This window comes from Pongo abelii, chromosome 7 (genome assembly GCF_028885655.2).
Source record: "Pongo abelii isolate AG06213 chromosome 7, NHGRI_mPonAbe1-v2.0_pri, whole genome shotgun sequence".
Lineage (NCBI taxonomy): Eukaryota > Metazoa > Chordata > Mammalia > Primates > Hominidae > Pongo > Pongo abelii.
Window position 1 is genome coordinate 81,756,787 of NC_071992.2, and position 24,675 is coordinate 81,781,461.

At 40.6% G+C, this 24,675-nt stretch overlaps 1 protein-coding gene across 1 annotated transcript in view; it reads right to left on the bottom strand.

Moving 5' to 3' along the window:
- The window catches only part of VCPIP1 (valosin containing protein interacting protein 1), a 40,832-nt gene extending 20,121 nt beyond the window's left edge, over positions 1-20,711 (bottom strand). Inside the window, exons 1-2 of the mRNA XM_009243838.4 lie at positions 17,703-20,711; positions 4,905-4,991 (exon numbers count right to left, since the gene is read on the bottom strand). Of these exons, the coding sequence (XP_009242113.3) occupies positions 4,905-4,991; positions 17,703-20,418 (2,803 nt within the window). The 5' untranslated portion in view covers positions 20,419-20,711. The remainder of the gene's footprint in view (positions 1-4,904; positions 4,992-17,702) is intronic.
- Between the last annotated feature and the right edge of the window lie 3,964 nt (positions 20,712-24,675).

Consider the following 24,675-nt stretch of genomic DNA (forward strand, 5'->3'; position numbering starts at 1 on the left):
AATCCCAGCTACTCAGGAAGCTGAGGCAGGAAAGAATTGCTTGAATCCAGGAGATGGAGGTTGCAGTGACCCGAGATCGTGCCACTGCACTCCATCCAACCTGGGTGACGGAGTGAGACTCCATCTCAAAAAAATAAATAAATACAGAAGTTCGAGACCAGCCTGGGCAACATGGTGAAATCCCGTCTCTACTAAAAACACAAAAAATTAGCCAGGTGTGCTGGTGTGCACCTGTAATCCCAGCTACTCGGGAAGTTGAGACAGGAGAATCACTTGAACCCAGGAGGCAGAGGTTGCAGTGAGCCAATATTGCACCACTGCACTCCAGCCTAGGCAACAGAGCGAGACTCTGTCTCAAAAATAAATAAATAAGTAAATTAAATAAATAAATAGGCCAGGCATGGTGGCTCACGCCTGTAATCCCAGCACTTTGGGAGGCCGAGGTGGATGGATCACGAGGTCAGGAGTTCAAGACCAGTCTAGTCGAGATGGTGAAACCCCGTCTCTACTAAAACTACAAAAATTAGCCAGGCGCAGTGGCAGGCGCCTGTAATCCCAGCTACTTGGGAGGCTGAGGCAGGAGAATGGCTTGAATCTGGGAGGCAGAGGTTGCAGTGAGCCAAGACTGCGACACTGCACTCCAGCCTGGGCGACAGAGTAAGACTCCATCTCAAAAACATAAGTAAGTAAATAAATAAACAAAAGTAATAAAATTTATATGGATAAACAAAGGACTCAGAACACCCAAAACAATTCTGAAAAAGAAAAAAAGATGGAGGACTCACACTGATTTCAAGAATAACTATAAGATACAATAATTAGGATTATTACTGTACTGGAGAAAGGAGAGACATATAGATCAACAAAACAGAAAAGAAATTCTACAAATACTAATAGAACCACACATATAGTCAGTTAAGTTAAGAAAAAGTAACTTCACTGAGGTATATTTTGTATATCACATAATTCATCCTTTTCAGGTGTATGACTCGTGGTCAACTGATTTTTGACAAATATACCAAAATAATTCAATGGATAACATAAAGCCTTTTCAACAAATGGTGCTGGAACAACTGGTCATCCATACATTAAAAAATGAACCTTAACTCATAACCTGCAACATATTAAAAAATCAACTTGAAATGGATCATAAACCTAAATATAAAACCTTAAACTATAAACTCCTAGAAGAAAACACAATTGATTCTCCCACTTCAGCCTCCTGAGTAGCTGGGACCACATGCACACATCACCACGCCCAACTATTTTTTATATTTTTAGTAGGGATGGGGTTTCATCATGTTGCCCAGTCTGGTCTTGAACTCCTGAGCTCAGGCAATCTGCTCACCTTGGCTTCCCAAAGTGTTGGGATTACAGGTGTGAGCCACAGTACCCGGCCGGTTACAGGTCTTTTAAAATGTGACACATCTATATCATGGAATACTACTCAGCAATAAAAAGGAATAAACTCTAGTTATTCAAAGTGTTTTTAAAAAACGAAGGAATAAACTAATACATGCAACAAGACAGATCTCAAAAGCATATTAAAACATAAATAGGCACATTTTTTCTGTATAGGGCAACATTTGTGCACCATATGGTTTCTTTCACAAGTATTCAACTCTGCCACTGTAATGTGAAAGCAGCCATAGACAACATGTAAATATGAGTGTGGCTGTGCTCCAATAAAACTGTCTATCTATCTATCTAATCTTATCTATCTAATTGATCATTTATCTAATCTATCTAATCTATCATCCATCCGTCCATCTACCTATCTAATCTATCATCTATCTGATCTAATCTATCCAATCTATCATCTATGTATCTTATCTATCTATCTATCTATCTATCTGAGTCTCACTCTGTCACCCAGGCTGGAGTGCAGTGGCATGATCTTGGCTCACTACAACCTCCACCTCCTGGGTTCAAGCAATTCTCAGGTCTCAGCCTCCCAAGTAGCTGGGACTATAGTCGTGCACCACCACACCCGGCTAATTTTTTTGTATTTTTTGAAGAGATGAGGTTTTACCATGTTGGCCAGGCTGGTCTCACACTCCTAGCCTCAAGTGATCTGCCCAACTCGGCCTCCCAAAGTGCTGGAATTACAGGCGTGAGCCACTGTGCTCAGCCCCAGTAAAACTTTTAAGTATTCAGCCAGGCACAGTGGCTCACGCCTGTAATCCGCACACTTTGGGAGGACGATGCAGGAAGATCACCTGAGTTCAGGAATTCGAGACAAGCCTAGGCAACATAGTGAGACCTTGTCTCTACAAAAAATGTAACAAAAATTAGTCGGGCATGGTGGCTCATGCCTGTAGTCCCAGCTACTCAGTAGGGTGAAGGATGAGGATCACTTGAGCCCAGAGGATTGATGCTGGAGGCTGCAGTGAGTCACGATCATATCACTGCACTCCAGCCTGGGCAACACAGCAAGACTCTGTCTCAAAACTAATAATAATAATAATAATAATAAATTATATAAACAGGCAGCAGTCTGGGTGCAGTGGCTCATGCTTGTAATCTGTCGCTTGTAATCCTAGCACTTTGGGAGGTCAAGGCGAGAGGATTGCTTGAGCTCAAGAGTTCAAGACCAGCCTGGGCAACATGTCGAAACCCCATCTCAACTAAAAATACAAAAAATTAGCTGGGCATGGTGGCACATGACTGTGGTCCCAGCTACTTGGGAGGCTGAGCTGGGAGGATCACCTAAGCCCAGGTCAAGGCTGCAGTGAGCTATAACTGCGCCACAGCACTCCAGCCCAGGAGATAGAGTGAGACCCTGTCTCTAAAACAAAAAAACAGGCAGCAGACTTGAGATGGCCCCACAGGCCACAGTTTGCCAATTCCTGTGCTAAATTAAAGATGCCAGACACAAAAGGTCACACTATAGGATTCCATTCACATGGTAATATGAAAAAGGCAAACATATAGGGGCAGAATCAAATCAATGGTTGTCAGGGCCTGGGATTGAGGAGAGCTGACTACAAAGAGGCACAAGAAAACTTTTTGGAGTGATGGAAATATTCTATATCTTGATTACAGTGGTGGTGTTGGTTACATGACTATATATGTTTGTCAAAATTCATATACAGTATACAAAATTCGTATACTTGTAAGTCTGAAAAGAGTGAATTTTACTGTTTATAAATTATGCCTCAATAATCCTGTCTTAAAAGAAAAAAACAAGGCATTTTTTGGTCTCTGATTGAAGAAAACCCAAGAGAAGAAAACATTTTTTAGAAAATTATCAACATTAATTATCAAGAAAATTCAAACAATGACTGGATATTTGGTGACATAAAAAAATACTGTTCTTTTTTTAGGTTGTAATAATGGCTTTTTTTTTTAAAGAGTCCTTATCTTTAGAAATACATATTGAAGTTCAAAGGAGAAAATGAGAAGGAAAAAAAGGAAATACGTACCAATGTACTTACAGATGAAATTATAGTATATCTGAGATTTACTTTAAAATAGTCCAATTAAAAAGGGGACAGAGATGTACTAATCATTATTGAGGCTGGGTAGTAGGTAAATGGGGGTTCATTACATTATTCTTGCTACTTTTGTATATGTTTGAATATTTCTACAACAACCAAGTTGGAAGGAAAAAAAAGTGTATGAGGAAGAGATGAAAACAACAGATTACGCAATTAATGTCTACAGTGGCCAGGTAGGTGAAATAGATAAGCCAGAACGGTAAGCCTGGGGCCGAAAGCATTAACATAAAATCTTTGAAAAAAATGTGTGAAGTCCAAACACATGGCCTGGCAACCTCTCTCTTAAGACCACTCTGAAGATACAGACATATACTTGTACACAAGTCTATCTTTACAAACAATGTATGCACAATGTGAAAGAAGCTAAATGTATAATGAGCTGTATCCTAGAACTTAGAAAGCAATAAGATATATGCTAAATATGGCCAAACCTAACAACAACAACACAAATATTATCTGGTTCTGGAATACTAGCATTATAAACAAATCTGCTTCTGATTTCACAATTTGTCTTTAGTTGTTAGGAATCATACACATGGCTGGGCATGGTGGCTTACGCCTGTAATCCCAACATTTTGGGAGGCCGAGGCGGGCAGATCACCTGAGGTCAGGAGTTCGAGACCAGCCTAGCCAACATAGTGAAACCCTGTCTCTACTAAAAAAACACAAAAAATTAGCCAGGCGTGGTGGCAGGTGCCTGTAATCCCAGCTACTCGGAAGGCTAAGGCAGGAGAATTGCTTGAACCCAGAGGCAGAGGTTGCAGTGAGCCAAGATCGCGCCATCACACTCCAGTCTGGGGGACAAGAGCAAGACTCCGTCTCAAAAGAAAAAAAAAAAGAATCATAAACATGGCCGGGCCCAGTGGCTCACGCCTGCAATCCCAACATTTTGGGAGGCCAAGGCAGGCAGATCACCTGAGGTCGGGGGTTCAAGACCAGCCTAATCAACATGGAGAAACCCCCATCTCTACTAAAAATACAAAATTAGCTGGGCGTGGTAGCACGTGCCTATAATCCCAGCTACTCGGGAAGCTGAGGCAGGAGAATCACTTGAACCCAGGAGGCAGAGGTTGCAGTGAGCCGAGATCGTGCCATTGCACTCCAGCCTGGGCAACAAGAACGAAATTCCGTCTCAAAAAAAAAAAAAAAAATGAATCATACACCCATACACATAATTTAAGTGAGAAAAGAATAGCAACAAAGTGATAGATTTTTAGTAATACTAGCAGAAAACATAGCTGACCATATCAGGGTAATAATCCATTTTAAGTAGGCAAACTGCTAAAGAATATAAACCTAAAATTAACTTTGAAAATATTTTAGTAGAAAACTATATGAACTTTCTTAATCTTAAAATAGCTTCAGTAGAGCTATTATTTAAGAATAAAATCAAATTAACTATACCCATGGTTTTCTTCATAATACTGTAGAATACACCACCCTGCTGAAACATGTGAGGAAGTCCCTTTGCATAAGACCATACATCTTCTCCTGTAAGACAAAAAGAGATACAGTATTAGCAACAAGCAAAAGAGTTCCATCCAGGGCTGCTTTAGTAAGGATTAGCCTAGAATAAACATCAAGGCAGAGCTCCTAAATGAGTGAAACAGCCTGACACACCATAGAGAGATGATACTGAGTGACAGATTGTGGCATACTAGAAAATGCATGGCCTATCTAAATGTGCCAGCCACTGCCAAGTGCTGTCAGGAAGAGTGCACGCCTAGTGTCTCAAGACCACGTGGCTTTTCAAGAGAACCCAAAATTCAAGTTTTTAATATGAATTCTCCCAATTTTAAAATGTAGGAACTAATTAAAAAGCATCTTTAAAACTGCATGAGTCAACAAACATGGTGGCTCATGCCTGTAACCCCAGTACTTTGGGGGTCTGTGGATAGCTTGTGTTCAGGAGTTCTGATACCAGCTTTGGCAACATGGCGAAACTCTATCTCTACAAAAAAATAAAAATAAAAAATAGCTGGACGTGGTGGCACGTGCCTGTCATCCCAGCTACTTAGAGAGCTGAAGCAGTGGAGTGGCTGGGGGGAACCCCTTGTACACGGGAGGTGAAGGCTGCAGGGAGCAGTGTTTGCATCACTGCACTCTACCCTGCGTGACAAAGTGAGATCCTGTTTCAAAAAAAGAAAAAACAAAACCACGAGTCAAGATAGTCAATATTATGATGAACAAAATATATTTGAAGACTCAATCCAGCTCAAAGGAAACTAGTCTGTAAACTCTGTACTAGAACAGATAAGATTATTGAAAGATATTTTTGGGCCAGGCATAGTGGCTCACTCACACCTGTAATCCCAGCACTTTGGGAGGCCCAGGCAGGCAGATCACCAGAGGTCAGGAGTTTGAGACCAGCCTGACCAACATGGTGAAACCCTGTCTCTACTAAAAATACAAAAATTAGCTGAACGTGGTGGCGCGCACCTGTAGTTCCAGCTACTTGGGAGGCTGAGGCAGGAGAATAGCTTGAACCCAGAAGGCGGAGGTTGCAGTGAGCCAAGATTGTGCCATTGCACTCTAGCCTGTGCTACAAGAGCAAAACTCTATCTCAAAAAAAAAAAAAAAAGATATTTTGAAAGTAAAATACAAATTTTATATTTATATTAAAACCAAGAAATAAACAGAAGGGGCTATTTCAGTACTTATTTCAGTAAGAAATTTCAAATAAAAAGTAAAGAATGATCATCACTGTTGAAGAAATCAATAAAGAATGGCAGGAACATAACAGTTACTATGGCTGTTTTTATTTGCTTCTTTATAGTTTACATTCTAATCTCCTAATGTATATGTACTACTTTTATAATCAGGAAGTTTTTAATTTTAACACAAAAAATTAACTTTTGTCTTCCCTACATGAAGATTATATTGTTGGACCTGAGCTCTGAATAGTTGTGACTGACAGTGCTAATTAATCACTATGTACTTACAACATCTCAGAGTTCTAATCCCGCCTCACATTCATAAACAGGGTATGACTTTATGTGGCAGTTGGCTAAACTTACCTTCACTATACCAGCTTAAAGTAGACAAGTTTTAGAAGACTTGACAATTAAAGTTTCAGTTAATCAAAACATTTACTTATAAACACTTATTAATGATGCAGTACTACTAGAATAGCTATATTTAAGGGTGGACACACAGAAGTTTAATATTAATAAGAGTCCACAAATAAATATTAATAACCACTAGTGGTGGCTCTGATTGCTGAGCTTACTATTAAACCTCACTTGGATAAATTATTTCTATGATGATAACCTTTCATTTCGTTATTGTCAATGTTGTCCTAAATGTACTCAATATTTTCTAAAATATTCTAGTATAGCATTTATTTGGAAGACATATCAAAAAAAGATACAGCGGTATTAAATTTTTTTGATAAGAATCCAAACAAGGCTGGTCTAAAGGTAGTGAGTTATCTCAACTGACTGTTCAGTTACAGTTACAACTGCTTATTCTACCATTTCCCCCCTTCTCACTACCTGCACTTGACTAGTCCAAACAAACAAAAACCACAAGAATCTGAATAGGTGCCAAAACGGTGAACTCCTCAGAACTGACCAACTGATTAATAAGAAAAATCACATCTCTTAGTACTTTACATACCTAGTTATTCCTAATTTAAACAGGCAAATCACTTACTCTACTGCAGTGTTTGTCAACCTTGTTTTCATTATCTCCTAAGGAGCCTTAACAGGCATTATCTTCCTAGTCCTCCCCATGCCCTCATGATATTTGAATTACACAGATATACCTTATATCTGCTTATGTACTGTATATACATCTTAGTTTTATATATTAATCATAAGATTTTTTCACCCTTCCTCCTCCAAGAACAAATTTTTACCCCCTTCAAAGCAATATGGCCCCACTGTTCTATTGCTTTAAGGGAAATACCATGTAAGCCTCTATTATCTACCAAGCTCTGAGCAGACTCTTCACATAGTTTCATTAACTCATCACAACTAAGCTCTATGGACAAGGAAACAAGCTCAGAGAGCTTAAATAACTCTTCCAAGATCACACAGCTAGTAAGTGGGAGAGCCAGGATTTGAATCCTGTATATCGATCCAAAGCTTATATCCTCCTTTCCATTGACATTAAAGCTCTACTGAAGGTCAAATTGGCTGGGCTCACGCCTGTAATCCCAGCACTTTGGGAGGCCGAGGCAGGCGGATTACCTGAGGTCAGGAGTCAAGACCAGCCTGGCCAACATGGTGAAACTCCATCTCTACTAAAAATACAAAAATTAGCCAGGTGTGGTGGCACATGCCTGTTATCCTAGCTACTCTGGAGGCTGAGGCAGGAGAACTGCTTGAGCCCAGGAAACGGAGGTTGCAGTGAGCCGAGGTCGTGCCACAGCACTCCAGCCTGGCTGACAGAGCAAGACACACACACAAAAAAAGGTCAAGTTGTGTTTCGGCAAATTTGAAAGAACTATCCAGTCTTTTCTTAATAGAAATTCATGGCATCAACACTGGTTGGAGAAAAAAATAGGTAATCTCTTTTGGTAAACAAATATGTCCACTGAAGGTCATGTTTGTTGGTAACAAAAATGAGGAAAAGGATTAGAGATCAGGAAGCAGGGTTTTGACACTTTGCACAAGTCCTGCACCACTCTCCTATGGCTCTCCACTGCTTTTCTCTCCAACCCTCCTAACGCCCAGGTTCAATGCCTGGATTACTGCCACTTCCTCACAGCTGGTTTCCCTTGAGTCTTATCCCCCATAAATCCCTCCTCTATACAGCATTCAGAGTTAAACCTGTAATGGTTCCCCAACGCCATATGGCAAAGTCCAAGTTCCTTTTCCATGGCATACAAGGCACTCTAAGAGTTGGTCCTTGCCTTTCCCATCTGACATCATACCATACCTTTATTTTTACAATGTTATACCACCACACAACTGTTCCTGTTCCCTAAAGGCCAATAATTGTTACGTATCATTTAAAACTCAATCTACGTATCACTTCCTTTAGGATTCTTTGGAGTGTTAGTTAGGTAGGTACCCTTATTTGATGCTCCTACGTATATGAATACCACAGCCCTTATCACACTTTAGGTTAATTAACTTTTCTGTTTTACCTTCTAGACTAAGTTTCCCTTTTATACTTTTCAGATTCAGGGAAAGGTCAGTGGCCTATCTGACTTTTTATCCCCAGGGCCTGGCACAGTGCTGAACAGATGGCAGCACTCTTAGTATTGGTTGAATGAATGTATAGATGCAAGCTTGTCTAACCAGCCTTATTTTGTTGTTGTCGTGTTTTGTTTTGTTTTAGGCTTTTAGCAGCCTGAAGCTACGGTTTTAATTTCTGTCTCTAGTGATAAGCAGAAAAGAGTGATGAGGAAAGGGCTCTACTGGCCCAACCAGAAACAAAAGCTAAGAACCCATAACTGTATTCTCTACCTTAGACACCCTTGGTGGAGTGAATATTATAAATGAGGTTTTTTCCTTTTAAACAGTGCCTGAAAGCAATCCAGAATAAACTTAATCAAAGCAGCATAATGATTACCATTCAATGTTACATATATAAAATACAACTAATGATTATATGCTACTGACTTTTCCCTGAATCTTGTTTTCTCTTCAAGAATCTAATAAAACAAAATAATAGCAAAAACAAAGGGAAACAGTTTTTCTATCATTTTATTCGAAAGCAAACTTTTAGAGAATAGGAACAGTTTGGAAAAGCCTCTAACAAATATGTTAATTTATATTTTTGTTAGTCTCCAATTATTTTTACTTTATAATCCAACTGTTTCTTCATACTACAAAAGTAAAAATACTTCTATCCAATGTACTGTGTATATATAAATGTAGAAAAAAAATCTACACTACTGCGAGCACTACAGATAACCTCTGTTAATTACCTTGCTTCCACAAATCTTTCCCCTTCATAACCTTCAATCTTCTACCTGAAACAGTAGCTATATATGGCAGTGGTATTATGAACGCTTTTTCTTTTGGTTTATCCAATTTTTTTCCTGTTTGATGTGAATAACTTTTAATTGTTTATGTTAAAATACATTTTTAAAAATGTATTTTTCTAATTTTTTTCTAATAAAATTATGGAATTAAAAGTTTAAAGTCATCATCAAAAAAAGTTTAAGAGGTCATCATTCTAATTTTTAAATTTTAGGTATTTATTTATTTTTGAGATAGGGTCTCGCTCTGTCACCCAGGCTGGAAAGCAGTGGCTCAATCATGGTTCACTGCAGCCTTGATCTCCTGAGCTCAAGCAACCCTCTCACCTCAGCTTCCTGAGTAGCTAGGACTACAGGCGTGTGCCACCACAGCCGCTAAGTTTATTTATTTTTTGGAGAGACAGGGTCTCCCTGTGTTGCCCAAGCTAGTCTTGAATGCCTGGTCTCAGGCCATCCTCCTGCCTTGGTCTCCCAAAGTGCTGGGATTATAGGCGTGAGCTACTGTGCCTAGCCTTCTAACTTTAAATATTTAAAAAGGCAATTTGAATTTTTTACTTTGCAATTTATGGGGCAAAGCAGTAAATTTAAAAATCTAATGCCTATATGAAATATATTTTTGTTTTATTTATTTATTCATTTATTTATTTATTTTTGAGACAGAGTCTTCCTCTGTCACCCAGGCTGGAGTGCAGTGGCATGATCTTAGCTCACTGCAGCCTCTATCTTCCAGGTTCCAGCAATTCTCCTGCCTCAGTCTCCTGGGTAGCTGGGACTACAGGCGCAAACCACCATGCCCAGCTAACTTCTGTATTTTTAGTAGATACAGGGTTTCACCATGTTGGCCAGACTGGTCTTGAACTCCTGAGCTCAGGCGATCCGCCCCCCGCCTCGGCCTCCCAAAGTGCTGGGATTACAGGCTTGACCCACTGCACCCAGCCTATTTAATTTTTGAGAAAGAATCTTGCTCTGTCTCCCAGGCTGAAGCGCAGTGGCGGGATCTCTGTTCACTGAAACCTCTGCTCTCTGGGTTCAAGCAATTCTCGTGCCTCAGCCTCCCGAGTAGCTGGGATTACAGGCGTGCACCACCACTCCCGGCTAATTTTGTATTTTTAGTAGAGATAGGGTTTCTCCATGTTGGCCAGGCTAGTCTCAAACTCCTGATCTCAGACAATCTGTCCATCTTGGCCTCCCAAAGTGCTGGGATTACAAGTGTGAGCCACCATGTCCAGCCAAAATGTATTTTTAAAGCCCCAAAAGAAACACCCAAAATGAACTCTGAACTCAAGTATTTATGACCATAAAATGAAGTACTTGTTTATTTAAATTTAAAATTTAAAGAAACAATTCAAAATTTTTTAATAATTTGAATAAATGGTTCCAAATATAAAGTAGGAACACAGGACTGTTTCAACTAGAGAGATTTCCAAAGGTAAAGGTATTCATTTGCTGAAAGAATTGTTGGCATCTCTGCCCTTCCTGACATAATCCTCACGTTTAAAAGTTTATCTACCCTATTGATAGTCAAAATGGTTTATAAAAAAGGCATATCTGTTTCTTGCCTGAAATTCAGTCCCCTTAACGGTATACAGTCACACAACTTTAGTGTCACCAGCAGCATTAATGAATATTTTTATCATACACAGACATGCAAACAAACTCAATAGTGTTTAAATGCGTACAGAGTCTGAAAGGACACATCTCAATTTATTAATAATGATTTTATCTGGGGAGTACAAATGTTAAGAACTACCATATTTTATATGTACTTGAATTATTTGAATTTTAAAAATTATATTGTAATTGAAAAAATATTAAAAATAAAAGTGATCAAAGTAGTAGGAACAGAATCAATCTATTATTATCTAGATTTCCTTTTCTATCTAGAAAGGAATAACATCAATATTTGACTTAATTTTCAAAGTATAATTATATAAAATCACCATTTACAATATATACATTTATCTTAAGATACACCTATGCATTATTTTTTATTCAACTTTATAACTGCTCTCCCATTACAAGTATGCTACATATAAATCAACAGAAGGGCTATCAGAAGGCATAGAAAGAATAATAATATACAGCCAGACACGGTGGCTCACGCCTGTAATCCCAGCACTTTGGGAGGCCCAGGTGGGCAGATCACGAGGTCAGGAGTTCGAGACCAGCCTGGCCAACATGGTGAAACCCTGTCTCTACTAAAAATACAAAAATTAGCCAGGTGTGGTGGCAGGCACCTGTAATTCCAGCTACTCAGGAGGCTGAGGCAGGAGAATCACTTGAACCTGGGAGGCAGAGGTTGCAGTGAGCTGAGATTGCACCACTGCACTCCAGCCTGAGCAACAGAGCAAGGCTCCATCTCAGAAAAAATAAAAAGAAGAATACACATAAGTACTATCTAGATTTGAAACTGCCCTTTACCCAACATTTGAAAAAAAAAAGGTGCAATAATAATATTCAGTTGTCGCCTAAAAAATAAGTGTCTCAGTCCCAAGCGTGATTCTGGAAAATTCTTTTTTTTTTTTTTTGACAGAGTCTCACTGTCACCAGGCTGGAGTGCAGTGGCCCAATCTTGGCTCACTGCAACCTCTGCCTCCCGGGTTCAAGTGATTCTCCTGCCTCAACCTCCTGAGTAGCTGGGATTACAGGCAAGCGCCATCATGCCCGGCTAATTTTTGTATTTTTAGTAGAGACAGGGTTTCACCATCTTGGCCAGCCTGGTCTCAAACTCCTGACCTCATGATCCACCTGCCTCAGCCTCCCAAAATGCTGGGATTAAATGCGTGAGCCACTGCGCCCGGCCGATTCTGGAAAATTCTAAGGCATTTACAACATCAAGAGGTATTATGAAATTACAAAATATTGTGTATTTTAAATATATATATGTTAAAAAGCCACACAATTTTTTCAGGAACAGAGAAAGTATATCAAAATGAAACAAGTTTCTCAACTCCTGAAAGGTTGGTAACACTTTGTAGTAAAGCAAGGAAGTATCACGTAGCCTAATTTCATTTAAGTAACTCCAAACTGACAAATTCTGTTCTTCACCTAAATCTGTCCTTACCTCTAGGAAAACAAAAAACCAAACAAAACTAGAAACTTAATGAAATATAACACTAAGAAAAAATAAATTAGCCCAGATATTTATGGTGGATAATATACCACCTATCCTATCTACCATGAAAGAAAACCCACAAATAACTGATCTACAAGAAATTTTTTTTTTTTTTGGAAAGAGTGTTGCTCTGTTGCCCAGACTGGAGTGCAGTGGCGCAATCTTGGCTCACTGCAACCGCACCAGGTCTACAAGAAATTTGAACGACATATTTTGCAAAGCCAGAGTTAGTCTTTTAAGTATTATATAAATAATGAAGATGACTGTCTGCAAAAAACTAAGTTCAATTACCTCGTGGTCTGGATAAAAGAGATTAAAAATGTGAAATAGTATGGGTAAAATATCGTTATTCCATTTTATACTTCCTAAGATTCAAAGTTACTAGGTTCCATGAATGACTTGTACTAAGCCAAAGACTAATACACCTACTTATTGTTTTATTAATATAAGTAATAGATGATCTAGTCAATGGATATTCTACTTAAAAATGAAAGAAAAAAGCTCATGTCCCTGGCTATCATGCAGTCAGCCTATTTAGTGAAAACATACAGGCCGGGTGCAGTGGCTCACGCCTGTAATCCTAGCACTTCGGGAAGTCGAGGCGGTGGATTGTCTGAGCTCAGGAGTTCGAGACCAGCATGGGCAACGTGGCGAAACCCCATCTCTACTAAAAATACAAAAAATTAGCTGGGCGTGGTGGTGCGCACCTGTAGTCCCAGCTACTTGAGAGGTTGAGAATCACTTGGACCCAGGAAGCAGAGGTTGCAGTGAGCTGGGGTCACACCACTGCACTCCAGGCTGGGCGACAATCTGTCTCCAGAAAAAAAAAAAGAAAGAAAATATACAATCCCCATGTATATATTTGATTCTTAATCAAATGAGAAGTTATAAAATGCTATGTTGGTCCTATTTGGGGATTTTATAATTTTTATGTATTTAGAAAATAAAGCTGGATATCTGCTCATGAAAGCTAAAAAGTATGGAACTCCTTCAGCTGAAAGCCTGAAGGGAAGTTAATGGAGGGCAAGCACTGACTTTCATTTATCTTCGTACACTCAACATACATACAAGTTCACAGTATACACTGATTTTGCTGAAATAATTGCATTCCTTAATCCAACAAGCATTTACTTGGTACCTACTATGTGCCAGGCCCTGAACTAGGAAATAAAGTATTGATTGGTGAAGAAAATAGGGTACAGTCTCTGTCTTGATGGACTTTATAATATAGTGGGGGAGGCAAACAAATAATTAAACCAACAAATAAGATTATTAAAAATTGTGATAGATGCCATGAGGGATATCAACAGGGTACACTGATAGAGGGAACCTACTTAGAATGGTCAGCAAAGGTTTCTCAAACCCTTATCTTCTCTTACAAGGTGGTGGTATTTAAGCCTAAACTTTAACTAGAAAGAACCAGCTATTTGAACAGCATAAAGTCTGATGAGCTATATTCTAAACTAACATAACATAGCTTAGCTCACTTTTGGTAATTCACAAAGTAATTTCTGCACTTTGAAATCTGTAATCTTCTCAACAAGCTCTGTCATTTTCTAGCCCTCTCCAACCTAAACATCAACAGTTCCCCAGTACTCTTTACATATGGTTAGTATTTACCCCCAAACTGAATTTTGTAGAAACATCTTTTTTTTAAATTAAGAATATCTTCGGCTAGGCGCAGTGGCTCATGCCTGTAATCCCAGCACTTTGGAAGGCCGAGGAGGGCAGATCACCTGAGGTCGGGAGTTCAAGACCAGCCTGACCAACATGGAGAAACTATATCTCTACTAAAAATACAAAAATTAGCTGGGTGTGGTGGCACGTGCTTGTAATCCCAGCTACTTGGGAGGCTGAGGCACGAGAATTGCTTGAACCTCATGAGGCGGTTCAGTGAGCCGGAGGCGGAGGTTGCAGTGAGCCGAGATCATACCACTGCACCCCAGCCTGGCGACACTGCAAGACTCCGTCTCAAAAAAAAAATCTACATAATTCAAATACAGTTATAAGAGAACTAAAGGAAGAAAACTAAGATTTATAAGGGACTAATATAATACAGGCTATGCACTTAATACTTCAATTTAAAGCAGAAAGTATCTCAAGTGATACCACTACAAAATTAACACAATGCTCTCTTTTACACCCAAATTTTGTGTTGGTAGTGGAAGTACTTTTAAAGAAATTTGTGGGTTTATACAGGTATAAATGCTGGATATGAAGAGGGAAGGGATCAGAACAGAAAGACATTATCTTGGTGAACTCATTGCAGTCCATACTCTAGTTCTCTCAGATATTCAGGTCCAAGAACTTCCAACCAAACTCAGAAAGTATTTATACACCAGAATTATATTTGATTAATTTTCATTATGAAATATATTATCAACCAGGCACAGTGACTCATGCCTGTAATCCCAGCACTTTGGGAGGCAGAGGTGGGCGGTTCATGAGGTCAGAAGATCAAGACCATCCCGGCTAACACGGTGAAACCCTGTCTCTACTAAAAATACAAAAAAATTAGCCAGGTGTGGTGGCACATGCCTGTAATCCCAGCTACTCAGGAGGCTGAGGCAGAAGAATCATTTGAACCCAGGCAGAGGTTGCAATGAGCTGAGATCGCGCCACTGCACTCCAGCCTGGGCGACAGAGTGAGACTCTGTCTCAAAAATCTATATATAATCATACCGATTAGATTTTTTTTTTTGAGACACAGTCTTGTTCTGTCATCCAGGCTGGAGTGCAGTGGCGTGATGTCGGCTCACTGCAACCTCTGCCTCCCGGGTTCACAAGATTCTCCTGCCTCAGCCTCCTGACGAGCTGGGACTACAGGCTCCTGCCACCACACCCGGCTAATTTTTTTTTTGTATTTTTAGTAGAAACAGGGTTTCACCATCTTAGCCAGGATGATCTCGAACTCCTGACCTCGTGATCTGCCCGCCTTGGCCTCCCAAAGTGCTGGGATTACAGGCATGAGCCACCATGACCGGCTCTGATCATATTTTTAAGACTACTGATCATAATCCTGCCCATGTCCATTTATTAGTCTACAATGGAGAATACAGCTTCCAAAGTGAACACATCCTTATCTGCACTGTCACCTGTACATCAAAACTTATCAGGAAGCTAAATAAGTGTTACGAATAGATGCCTGATGAACATGGAAATCAGGCAAAGGGACAGAGATGTTTCAGCCAGGCCACAGTCAGGATTGATCAAATATTCCTACCCCTCGACAGAGATTACCTTTCTAGTTACCAGAATTTTCATGAACCCCAGATGATGTACCTTTTTCCTTTGTACAGCAGTATATAAACATTGCCGAATTCTGCTTTTCACTTTTTTCAATGTTCAGTGCTGACTGACCATCCATTCCATTTCTGCAGATACAGCCTTTCTTTAGCTGTGTTAATGTCATCTATTTAATTCAATTAAAAAACATTTCAGAGTGCATACTACCCGCTGAGCACTATTATCAGGTTCTGTGCATACAAGGATAAAGATAAGAGCCACATTCTCAAGAGTCCATCTTCTATTGAGGAAACCCTTCTCTTTCCTGTTTTTGACCTGGGAGACTGAAGGTCTTTTATTTATTTATTTATTTATTTATTTATTGAGACAGAGTCTTGCTCTGTCGCCAGGCTGGAGTGCAGTGGCGCAATCTAGGCTCACCGCAACCTCCGCCTCGCTGGTTAAACCAATTCTCCTGCCGCAGCCTCCAGAGTAGCTGGGATTACAGGCACAGGCCACCTAAGATTTGTATTTAAGTACACTAGCATTCGTATTTAAGTGACCTTGATCACAAGGTCAGGAGATCAGGACCATCCTGGCCAACAAGTTGAAACCCCGTCTCTACTAAAAATACAAAAATTAGCTGGGCATGGAGGCGTGGGTCTGTAGTCCCAGCTACTTGGGAGGCTGAGGCAGGAGAATTGCTTGAACCCAGGAGGTGGAGTTTGCAGTGAGCCGAGATTGTGCCACTGCACTCCAGCCTGGAGACAGAGCAAAACTCCGTCTCAAAAAAAAAAAAGAAATATATAAAGTGCGTAGGACAGTTCCTGACATACCCCCCAATTCAATTACTATATCTGGCAAACTAAAATCAACAATTCCGGGTTCTAAATTTGTGCAGGGTTTTTAGATCCCCTATTTACTACTCCCCCAGATAAGCCAGGAGTAGTATTCATTTTGGTAGATTCAGGCCCAATTCACTGCCATATAGTACCATCAGAAAACAGAATCAAAACCCAGATGACTTTTCTCATTGAAAGCTTTAATCTCAGCAAAAATAAAACCCTTCCAGTAACTAACACATTTAAATTTTACTTCATACTTTAAGACTTAGTAAAGCATACTAAGTTATTTCAAAACAAAGACTAAGCAAATATAGACACTGTAAAAAGTACACCATTGAACAGTATCCCAAATCATCTAAAGCTTTAAATTAGACATTTGTTTAATATATTTTTCTTTAATTTATGCTGATTAAAAACAAATAGTTCTTTACACCATTACCATCCATCTCTGTTTATGTTTCTCATGAACTACAACTTATAATAGTTCATTATAATTGATGGCAAAGACTTATCGAGTAGTGAAATTACTTAAATACAAATCCTAGTGTACTTACATACAAATCCTAGTGTATGAGAAAGAAAAATGTGATGAACTGGGAAAGGAAGAAAATGAAATGTAAGAAACTACTAGATGGGAGTGCGGTGAGAATATAAACACCAGAAACTGCAATTCATCAAACAGGAAGTGCTGAAATCACATGACATACAGGAAAATAAAAATTAAAAATAAATGAAAAAGGGGCAAGGTAGGCAGGATCAATAGAGCCTACCAAAAAACTTAAAACGCTTTAAGTAAATACAAGTCTGTTTTTTAAAAAGCAATTGCAAGAATAAGATATATTTAAATAATCTGTTGACTATTATTGAGGGACTACATTAACTTTCTATTTTCCTAATAGTTACTCAATAATCCTATGAACATCTATCCATTAACTGTCAAAATACGAAAAATAATTCTCTCCTGAAATATATAATTAAAAACTTACAATGGCTACAGATTTCTTTTCCCCCAAAGACAACAGGAAAACTCAGTGTATTATATTTACAATTAAGATATACCATCAGAATTAAATTCATCTTACCCATTAATGTTGCTAAAAGACACAAGGAGTACATTTCTTTTTCAGCTTGCTCCTGAAGTTCCTTAGATGACAGTTTACCAGTAACAGCAATATCTTCTTGTTTCACAGTGTGGGCTGAGTGTGCTGCAGCAGACTGACCACCTTCAGCTTTACTTTTTAGAATTTCTATTGTAATTCTGTCGCCATGCTGTAAAGGAACTGGTTCCTTTTCCATTCCTGCCTGTGGTGGCATTAACTCTTTAGGAGGAAACCCGTATCGAATACACTGTAAATATGGAGGAATGCTGAATTCTCTGGCTATACTTTCCTGAAGTTCAAAAAAGGTTGTTGAAGACTTAAGGGTAACCATGGACTGTCGTCCATCATTAGTTGTGATTCGGATCTTCTTCTCCTTAGAAGTTGTAGGTGAATAGGGAGCCTTGGTAGGTGTAGCAGGTGCAGAGGAGGGACCATCACGAATGGTACTGGGAGAAACAGTCCTGGGTTGCCCTTTTTGTTCTTGTTTTAACTTCTCTGTTTTCCGTTTCTGCATTACAGAAGCCTGTTCCGTAATATTCTGTTGAATAGTTCTTTCAGTTTTACTCATGTTTAACTCCTCCTTGTGCAAAGTTTTTGTTTTCTGTCCAGTAAGAATAATTTTAGTTGGGAGCTGAGACTCTGATTCTTGTCCTTGAACATCTCCAACTCTTTGGGCGTGAGCACCATCTATATTTACAGGAGTATAATCATCGGGATTCTTTTTGGCAGTCTGATGCAATATAGTGTGGACAACTTTCTGAACTAGGATTTCACTCCCAAATTCACCTGGAAAGTGCTTGGTAACAAGTTTCATTGCAACATCGTAAACATTACTATTCAAAGATGAATCACTTTCATACTGGAACCAATATACTGTTTCTCTGACCACTCTTCCACCCCATTCTAAAGTAATAGGGAAAGCTTCTGGTAGATTGTCATACTCCTTACCGTCCCAAAAGTGTTTGAATCCACAACCACATTTGCCACCAGTGGACCTAGAATTAGTTCTGTCTCCATCCAAATACACAATAGATCCATCTCCTCTGACCTTTCGCACAGATGTGCCATGGCACCAATTACAAGCTGTTAGGTTACTCATTCCATAGTCTGGTACCAGAACATCTTTCACTGAATCATATGAGCAAACCAAATTGTTCAAGGGAAAGCTATAATTTTTGTCAGTCCTCAGCTGTCCATGAGTACTTTTTGCCAGGTTATACAATTTCCCTCCAGGAGCCAACCACTCTGGAGGAACATGAAGTTCAGAAAGGGCACCACAGAGCAAACATTTGTGAAGGCGATTATCCATTACTGCTTTTTTAGCAGCTGCTGTGACTTCTTCAGGCTGAACTCCTATCACTCCAGTCCTTCTGTAGAAATACTGATGGACATCAGCAACCAAACTAGGATGGATACCATGTTTGTCCATAAAGACTTCTTCCATAGCAGCAACAAGCCTAAGTAAGTATTTATCTTGCAAACTTCTGTCACCTCCAATAACACAACCACCATCCTCTTCAAGTTTTATGTACTTTTTAATAAGGTCCTGAGGCACACCCCATGCTTTAGGAAGCAAATTCATGGGCAGTTTGGGCAAAGCAGCCCCTTTTATGCCTACCAAGGGGATATAATGGTTTCTACCGGAGCTGCTCCATGCAATACAGATTGGTTTGTTCAAATGACCATCTTTCCCAGTGCACTTTTCTGCAGGGATGAGCCCAGGTAGAAAGGTGGCTGAATAATCACCAGAGCTTCTCATGCCACTGAGGGAATCTAACAGAATAATAGGACGATGTAGCACATTGGCAAGACCAAATATGTGGATATTCCTCAGGCCCAAGGGAACACCCTCAGGTGGTACAAACAGAGGGTCACACTCATTGATAATGTCCTCCCACTCAGCAGCATCAATGAAGTCATGGAACAGAGCTTGATATCGGGCCAGGTGCTGCTGAAAGTGCTGTTTAAGATTCTCTCTTAAGGCATGCCAGAAGAGCTCTCGGCCTACTAGAGCCCGAGACACAGCATGCACCAGGCAGTGTCCATCCCCGTCCACATGCACTGGAATGAGACATTCCTGACTTTTATTGGCCCGCTTAATGTCCTCCAGAGTGTCATGCAAATACAGGAGGCTTCCGGAGCGGTCCTTGCCATAGCCCACAGTGTTAACATGCTCTGGTTCTATGAGGAAGGCGCGGTCACCCAGTAAGGCGCAATCGAACAGTTCGCCCTGGTTCATGTCCCGGAGAAGCTTGGCCCGGCCTGTCTGTTTGTCCATTCCATAGCGAGCTAATATGGGCGACAACAATTTGCAGTGATAGTTGGAAAGGCCCATCACCTTTACCAGTTCCGTGTTCTTCTTGGGTGCCCCCGTAACCCCGAGCAGCGCGTTCCGCAGCAGGTTGTGTAGCACTACGTCCGGGTCGGTCACCTCCTCAACCCCCAGCAGCTGTTGCTGCTCGTGCCGCTGGCCGCACTCGGTACACTCGATGCTGACAGAACCGGAGGCCGGGAAAAACAGACGCGCCTGGCACTTCGGATCCGGGCAGCTCCCGGAAAGGATTCTCCGGTCTCTCCGCTTCAAAAGCCCCCCCGAAGCAGCCGCCGACGCCGACGCCAGGGACGACGGAGTCTGTGGAGCCTCAGGGGGAGGAGGTGGCGGCGGCAGCGGAGGCGGCGGCGGCGGCGGCTGAGACATAGCTCCCGGCTCTCGTGTCTCGCTCCGCGTCCCAAGCGACCCTCAAAAGCTCATAGCCCAGACCCCCACCAACCCGACTCGGTCTAGTCCAGGCCCAGGGCGAAGCACTTTCCTTTCCCTACCAGCTCTTCCTCCTCCTAAGCGAAGGCGGAAGCGCCGGACGTTTTCTCTTCTTACTTCTCCACTGCCGTAGCCGTTGCCCCGAACGTAACGGCCACCACCCCACCCCGCACTCACACTCACTCACTCTCGCTCTCTCTCCCTCAGACACAGACATACACGCCCTCATTGATTGTGCGCAGGCGCAGCTTCCGCTCTGCCCTCTGGGAATTAGAGTCTTCCAGCCTCTGTGCTGGCCATCAAGCCCTAGGATCTTGAGTCCAGAAGGAACTACAAGTACCGTGAGGCCAAGCGGTTCAGCGCTAGAGGAGAGGAGGAAGAGGACGGCAACAGGAAAAGGGGCGAAAGAAAGATGGTGACTCGCATTGCCTGCCGGTAGTTGTAGTTTTACTGGGCTCTCCTTCGTCGTCTTCCCCACTCTGCAGCCCAAGCCAAAGAGTCTGAGAGACCACATTTCCTAGGATGCCGTGCGGTGCGTCTAGCTGCACTTCCTCCTTAGGCGGAGGGGAGGATTCAGGGAAGCTTGGTTAAAAACAGTTAAGGCAGTGGGAGTCGAAGCAGAGGGTCTGAAGTTCACGACTACTAGAAGGGGAGGGGAGTGGAAAGGCTCTCAGTGAAAAAGGTACAGTAAATAAATGTCCAGGGATATTGTGGGCTGGGAAGTTGAATAAATGGTCTAATCTAGGCTGGAGGCCATAAGGGGGAAAATAGTTGATTCTCGGAAGCTCTGCCTTCTCCCCCTTTCTAGTGCGAGTCACTGAGGCGCCATTTGATTTCTCGTTTCCTGCATGTTTTGGCAGTTTACAGTACAAATAACGGTACCTTGGATATCTGTAGAGTTTTGTGTGCATATACAAATTCTCTTAACTAGGTTTACTTTCATTTGCTCTTTACCACCCTACCTCCCTAGAGAATAATAAGAGCTATCATTTGTGAAGTTCTTGATATGTGTCTGGGCAGCATTTGCATAACACGATATCATTTGATCTTAAAAAATAACCTTCTTAGGAAACAGGCCCAGAAAGGAAATGACTTGCCAAAGTTCACGCAGCTGATAAGTGACTGGATAGACATTCAGATCTCAATCTGTCCTCTTTTTACAGATAAGGACATAGGCAGGAAAGGTTAGGCCTGTGTTACATAGAATAGTAACTAGCCATTTGCTTACTATTGCCTTATAGTTTACATATTTAATAATATGTTCACATGTATCATCTCATCCTCACACCAGTCCTGTAATACCTTTACCAGGTGGTGTTCACTTCATTTACAATTAGGGACACTGAGACTAAAAGGAATTAAGTGACTTGCCCAAGGTCAAGTCACCAGTTATGCTGGATCTCAATCTCAAACCTTGAGAGTGATTTTTACGCTGCTGCTTACCAAAAAATCCCGGCCGGGCGCGGTGGCTCACGCCTGTAGTCCCAGCACTTTGGGAGGCTGAGGCGGGTGAATCACGAGGTCAGGAGATCGAGACCATCCTGGCTAACATGGTGAAACCCCCGTCTCTACTAAAAATACAAAAAAATTAGTCGGGCGTGGTGGCGGGCGCCTGTAGTTCCAGCTATTCGGGAGGCTGAGGCAGGAGAATGGCGTGAACCCGGGAGGCGGAGCTTGCAGTGAGCCGAGATCGCGCCACTGAACTCTAGCCTGCGCGACAGAGCAAGACTCCGTCTCAAAAAAAAAACCAAAATGTTAGGCTCAGATCTTTTGCTAGGCCTTAGAGTCTCCTCTTAGTGATGCAGGGATGTTTACTGTTACGGAGGCAACAGCTTTATTCTTTTTTCACTTGTGTAGGAAACTGCCTCTTCATACAGAACAATATTCGTATGTTAATAGAAAGCTAGTATTAATTATTTTTGTACATTCATCCCCTTTCACTTATTCCGGAAATTCTTGCTTTCTGGAAGTTTAGTATCACCTTAGGTAAGTGGACTACCTCAAATTTTCTGAAACATTTGGCACCAACTAGAAACATTAGTGAAGTCCATGAGATCATTTGAGTCTTCTGTAGCTGCCCAGGAAACCGCCTGATTAGGTTTTGTGTGTGTGTGTGTGTGTGTGTGTGTGTGTGTGTGTGTGTGTGTGTACGTATGTAGAACTTGATGCTTTGAAATGAACCATCTGTAAAATAGAGGCCCATAAAGGGTATTAGTTTTGATGTGCACCTAATCGTTACAATTTTCTTGAAAATAAATTAAATATTTGAAAGAGAAATCCTCCATAATGGACCTTAATTACAAGAGAAGTGATTTTTCCTATCTTGGGATATTTTTCTTTCTTTCTTTCTTTTTTTTTTTGAGACAGAGTTTCACTCTTGTTGCCCAGGCTGGAGTGCAATGGCGCCATCTCGGCTCACCCCAACCTCCGCCTCCCGGGTTCAAACGATTCTCTTGCCTCAGCCTGCCGAGTAGCTGGGATTACAGGCATGAGCCACCACGCCCGGCTAATTTTGTATTTTTAGTAGAGACGGGGTTTCTCCATGTTGGTCAGGCTGGTCTTGAACTCCTGACCTCAAGTGATCCGCCCGCCTCGGCTTCCCAAAGTGCTGGGATTACAGGCGCGAGCTACCGTGCCTGGCCGGAGGGAGTATTTTTCAATAAAGTTTTTCTCAAAGAATTCATGCCAGAAAAGTTATTTATTCTAACAAGTTTGGTGGTAACTACACAGATTGGTTTTGGCACTGATTTTTTATTAACAGTTGAATGCTTTATAAGTAGAGAAATTGGATATCTCCTTTAAGTGGAGATTATTTTATGCTGTGACTAAAACGTTACACCTGCAGTGAAACTTTTTCTCATACAGAATCCAAATAATTGAATTAAAGCTTTGTAGCACATGAGATGACAACAGTCTGCAATTCTAAGACTGTCAGGTACTTTTATATCTTAACAACACCAGGCCAAATTTTTCTTATTGATGATACATATACATAGTGAAGTAGATTTTTTAAATTGTATTTGAATATGTCATTCTGAATCATACCATGACAAAATAATCACTTCCCACCCCACTGAAGAAATGAGAAGGCTTTTTCTGGCTTGTCTAGATCATTTAATAAGTTTGTAGATGCACTCAAAGTTCAGAAAGAAAGCTAACATAAAGGGGCAATGAAATTAAATGCCAAGTTTAATATGTGAATTAATTCTTTATTACTAGCACTTAGAAGGCATGGGTACCTACAAAGAAAAAAAAATTGTTAGGTCAAAAATAGGACATACTGTTTCTTATAAGACCAGAGGAGTGTAGAAAGCCTCTCCTGCTTATGCAAGATCTGCAGGCTTCCTTCCTCTTTTCCTCCCAAATTCCATGATCTTGCCTAATGAAGATTAATTTAACTACCTAATTAACTTTCACAGGATTTTTGTGGGGTAGATAATAGTTCTTGTTTTTAGTATTCCAGATGAAAAGAATAAGCTGGGCCCCTGACATTAGCTGTGCTGATACACATCTCTTCTACCACCATCACCCCAGCATCACTAATATCTAAATTGCCAAAATTCAGTTAAAATTGAAATTCATCTTTTTCATAGTTTCTAGTATGGCACTTGTAAACTCCCTATATTGCTTTTAACAAACATGGTAAATGTAAATGCAGAAGTCATCCACTTTTACCAACAGAACAACCATCATTGTTCTTGATCTTTTATATTTTATATGTATAAGGAAGGGAATCATAACTTTGGGGATTGCTTAAGTTGGCCACATACCTGCTTATATAAACTATACATCTTTACTAAGAATTGACTGTGTTCTTCCAGACCCGTACCACATATAGTCAGATTTCCAGTCACAAGCTTCGACTGAAGCTCAAAGTAGATTTGGGAGGGACTAATTATTGAAGTAGGTATTGTAAGAATTTAAAGGGATGCAAAATTTCATCTCTGTCTCAAAGAAGCTTAGAGTTTAATAGAAGAGGGAGGCTAAACTAAATTGTTCATAAATATAAGTAGAATAAAGCATGTAATCAAAATAATACAGGAAATATCACAAATGCTATGAAAATTTAATTGAGGATTTATTATAGGGCAGTGTTTTGAGTATCTCATCTTAATCTTTAAAACACTCCTGTGATACAGTATTGTCATTATACAGATAAGATTTAACTCTAAAAGGTTAACTTCGTTTTTATTACCA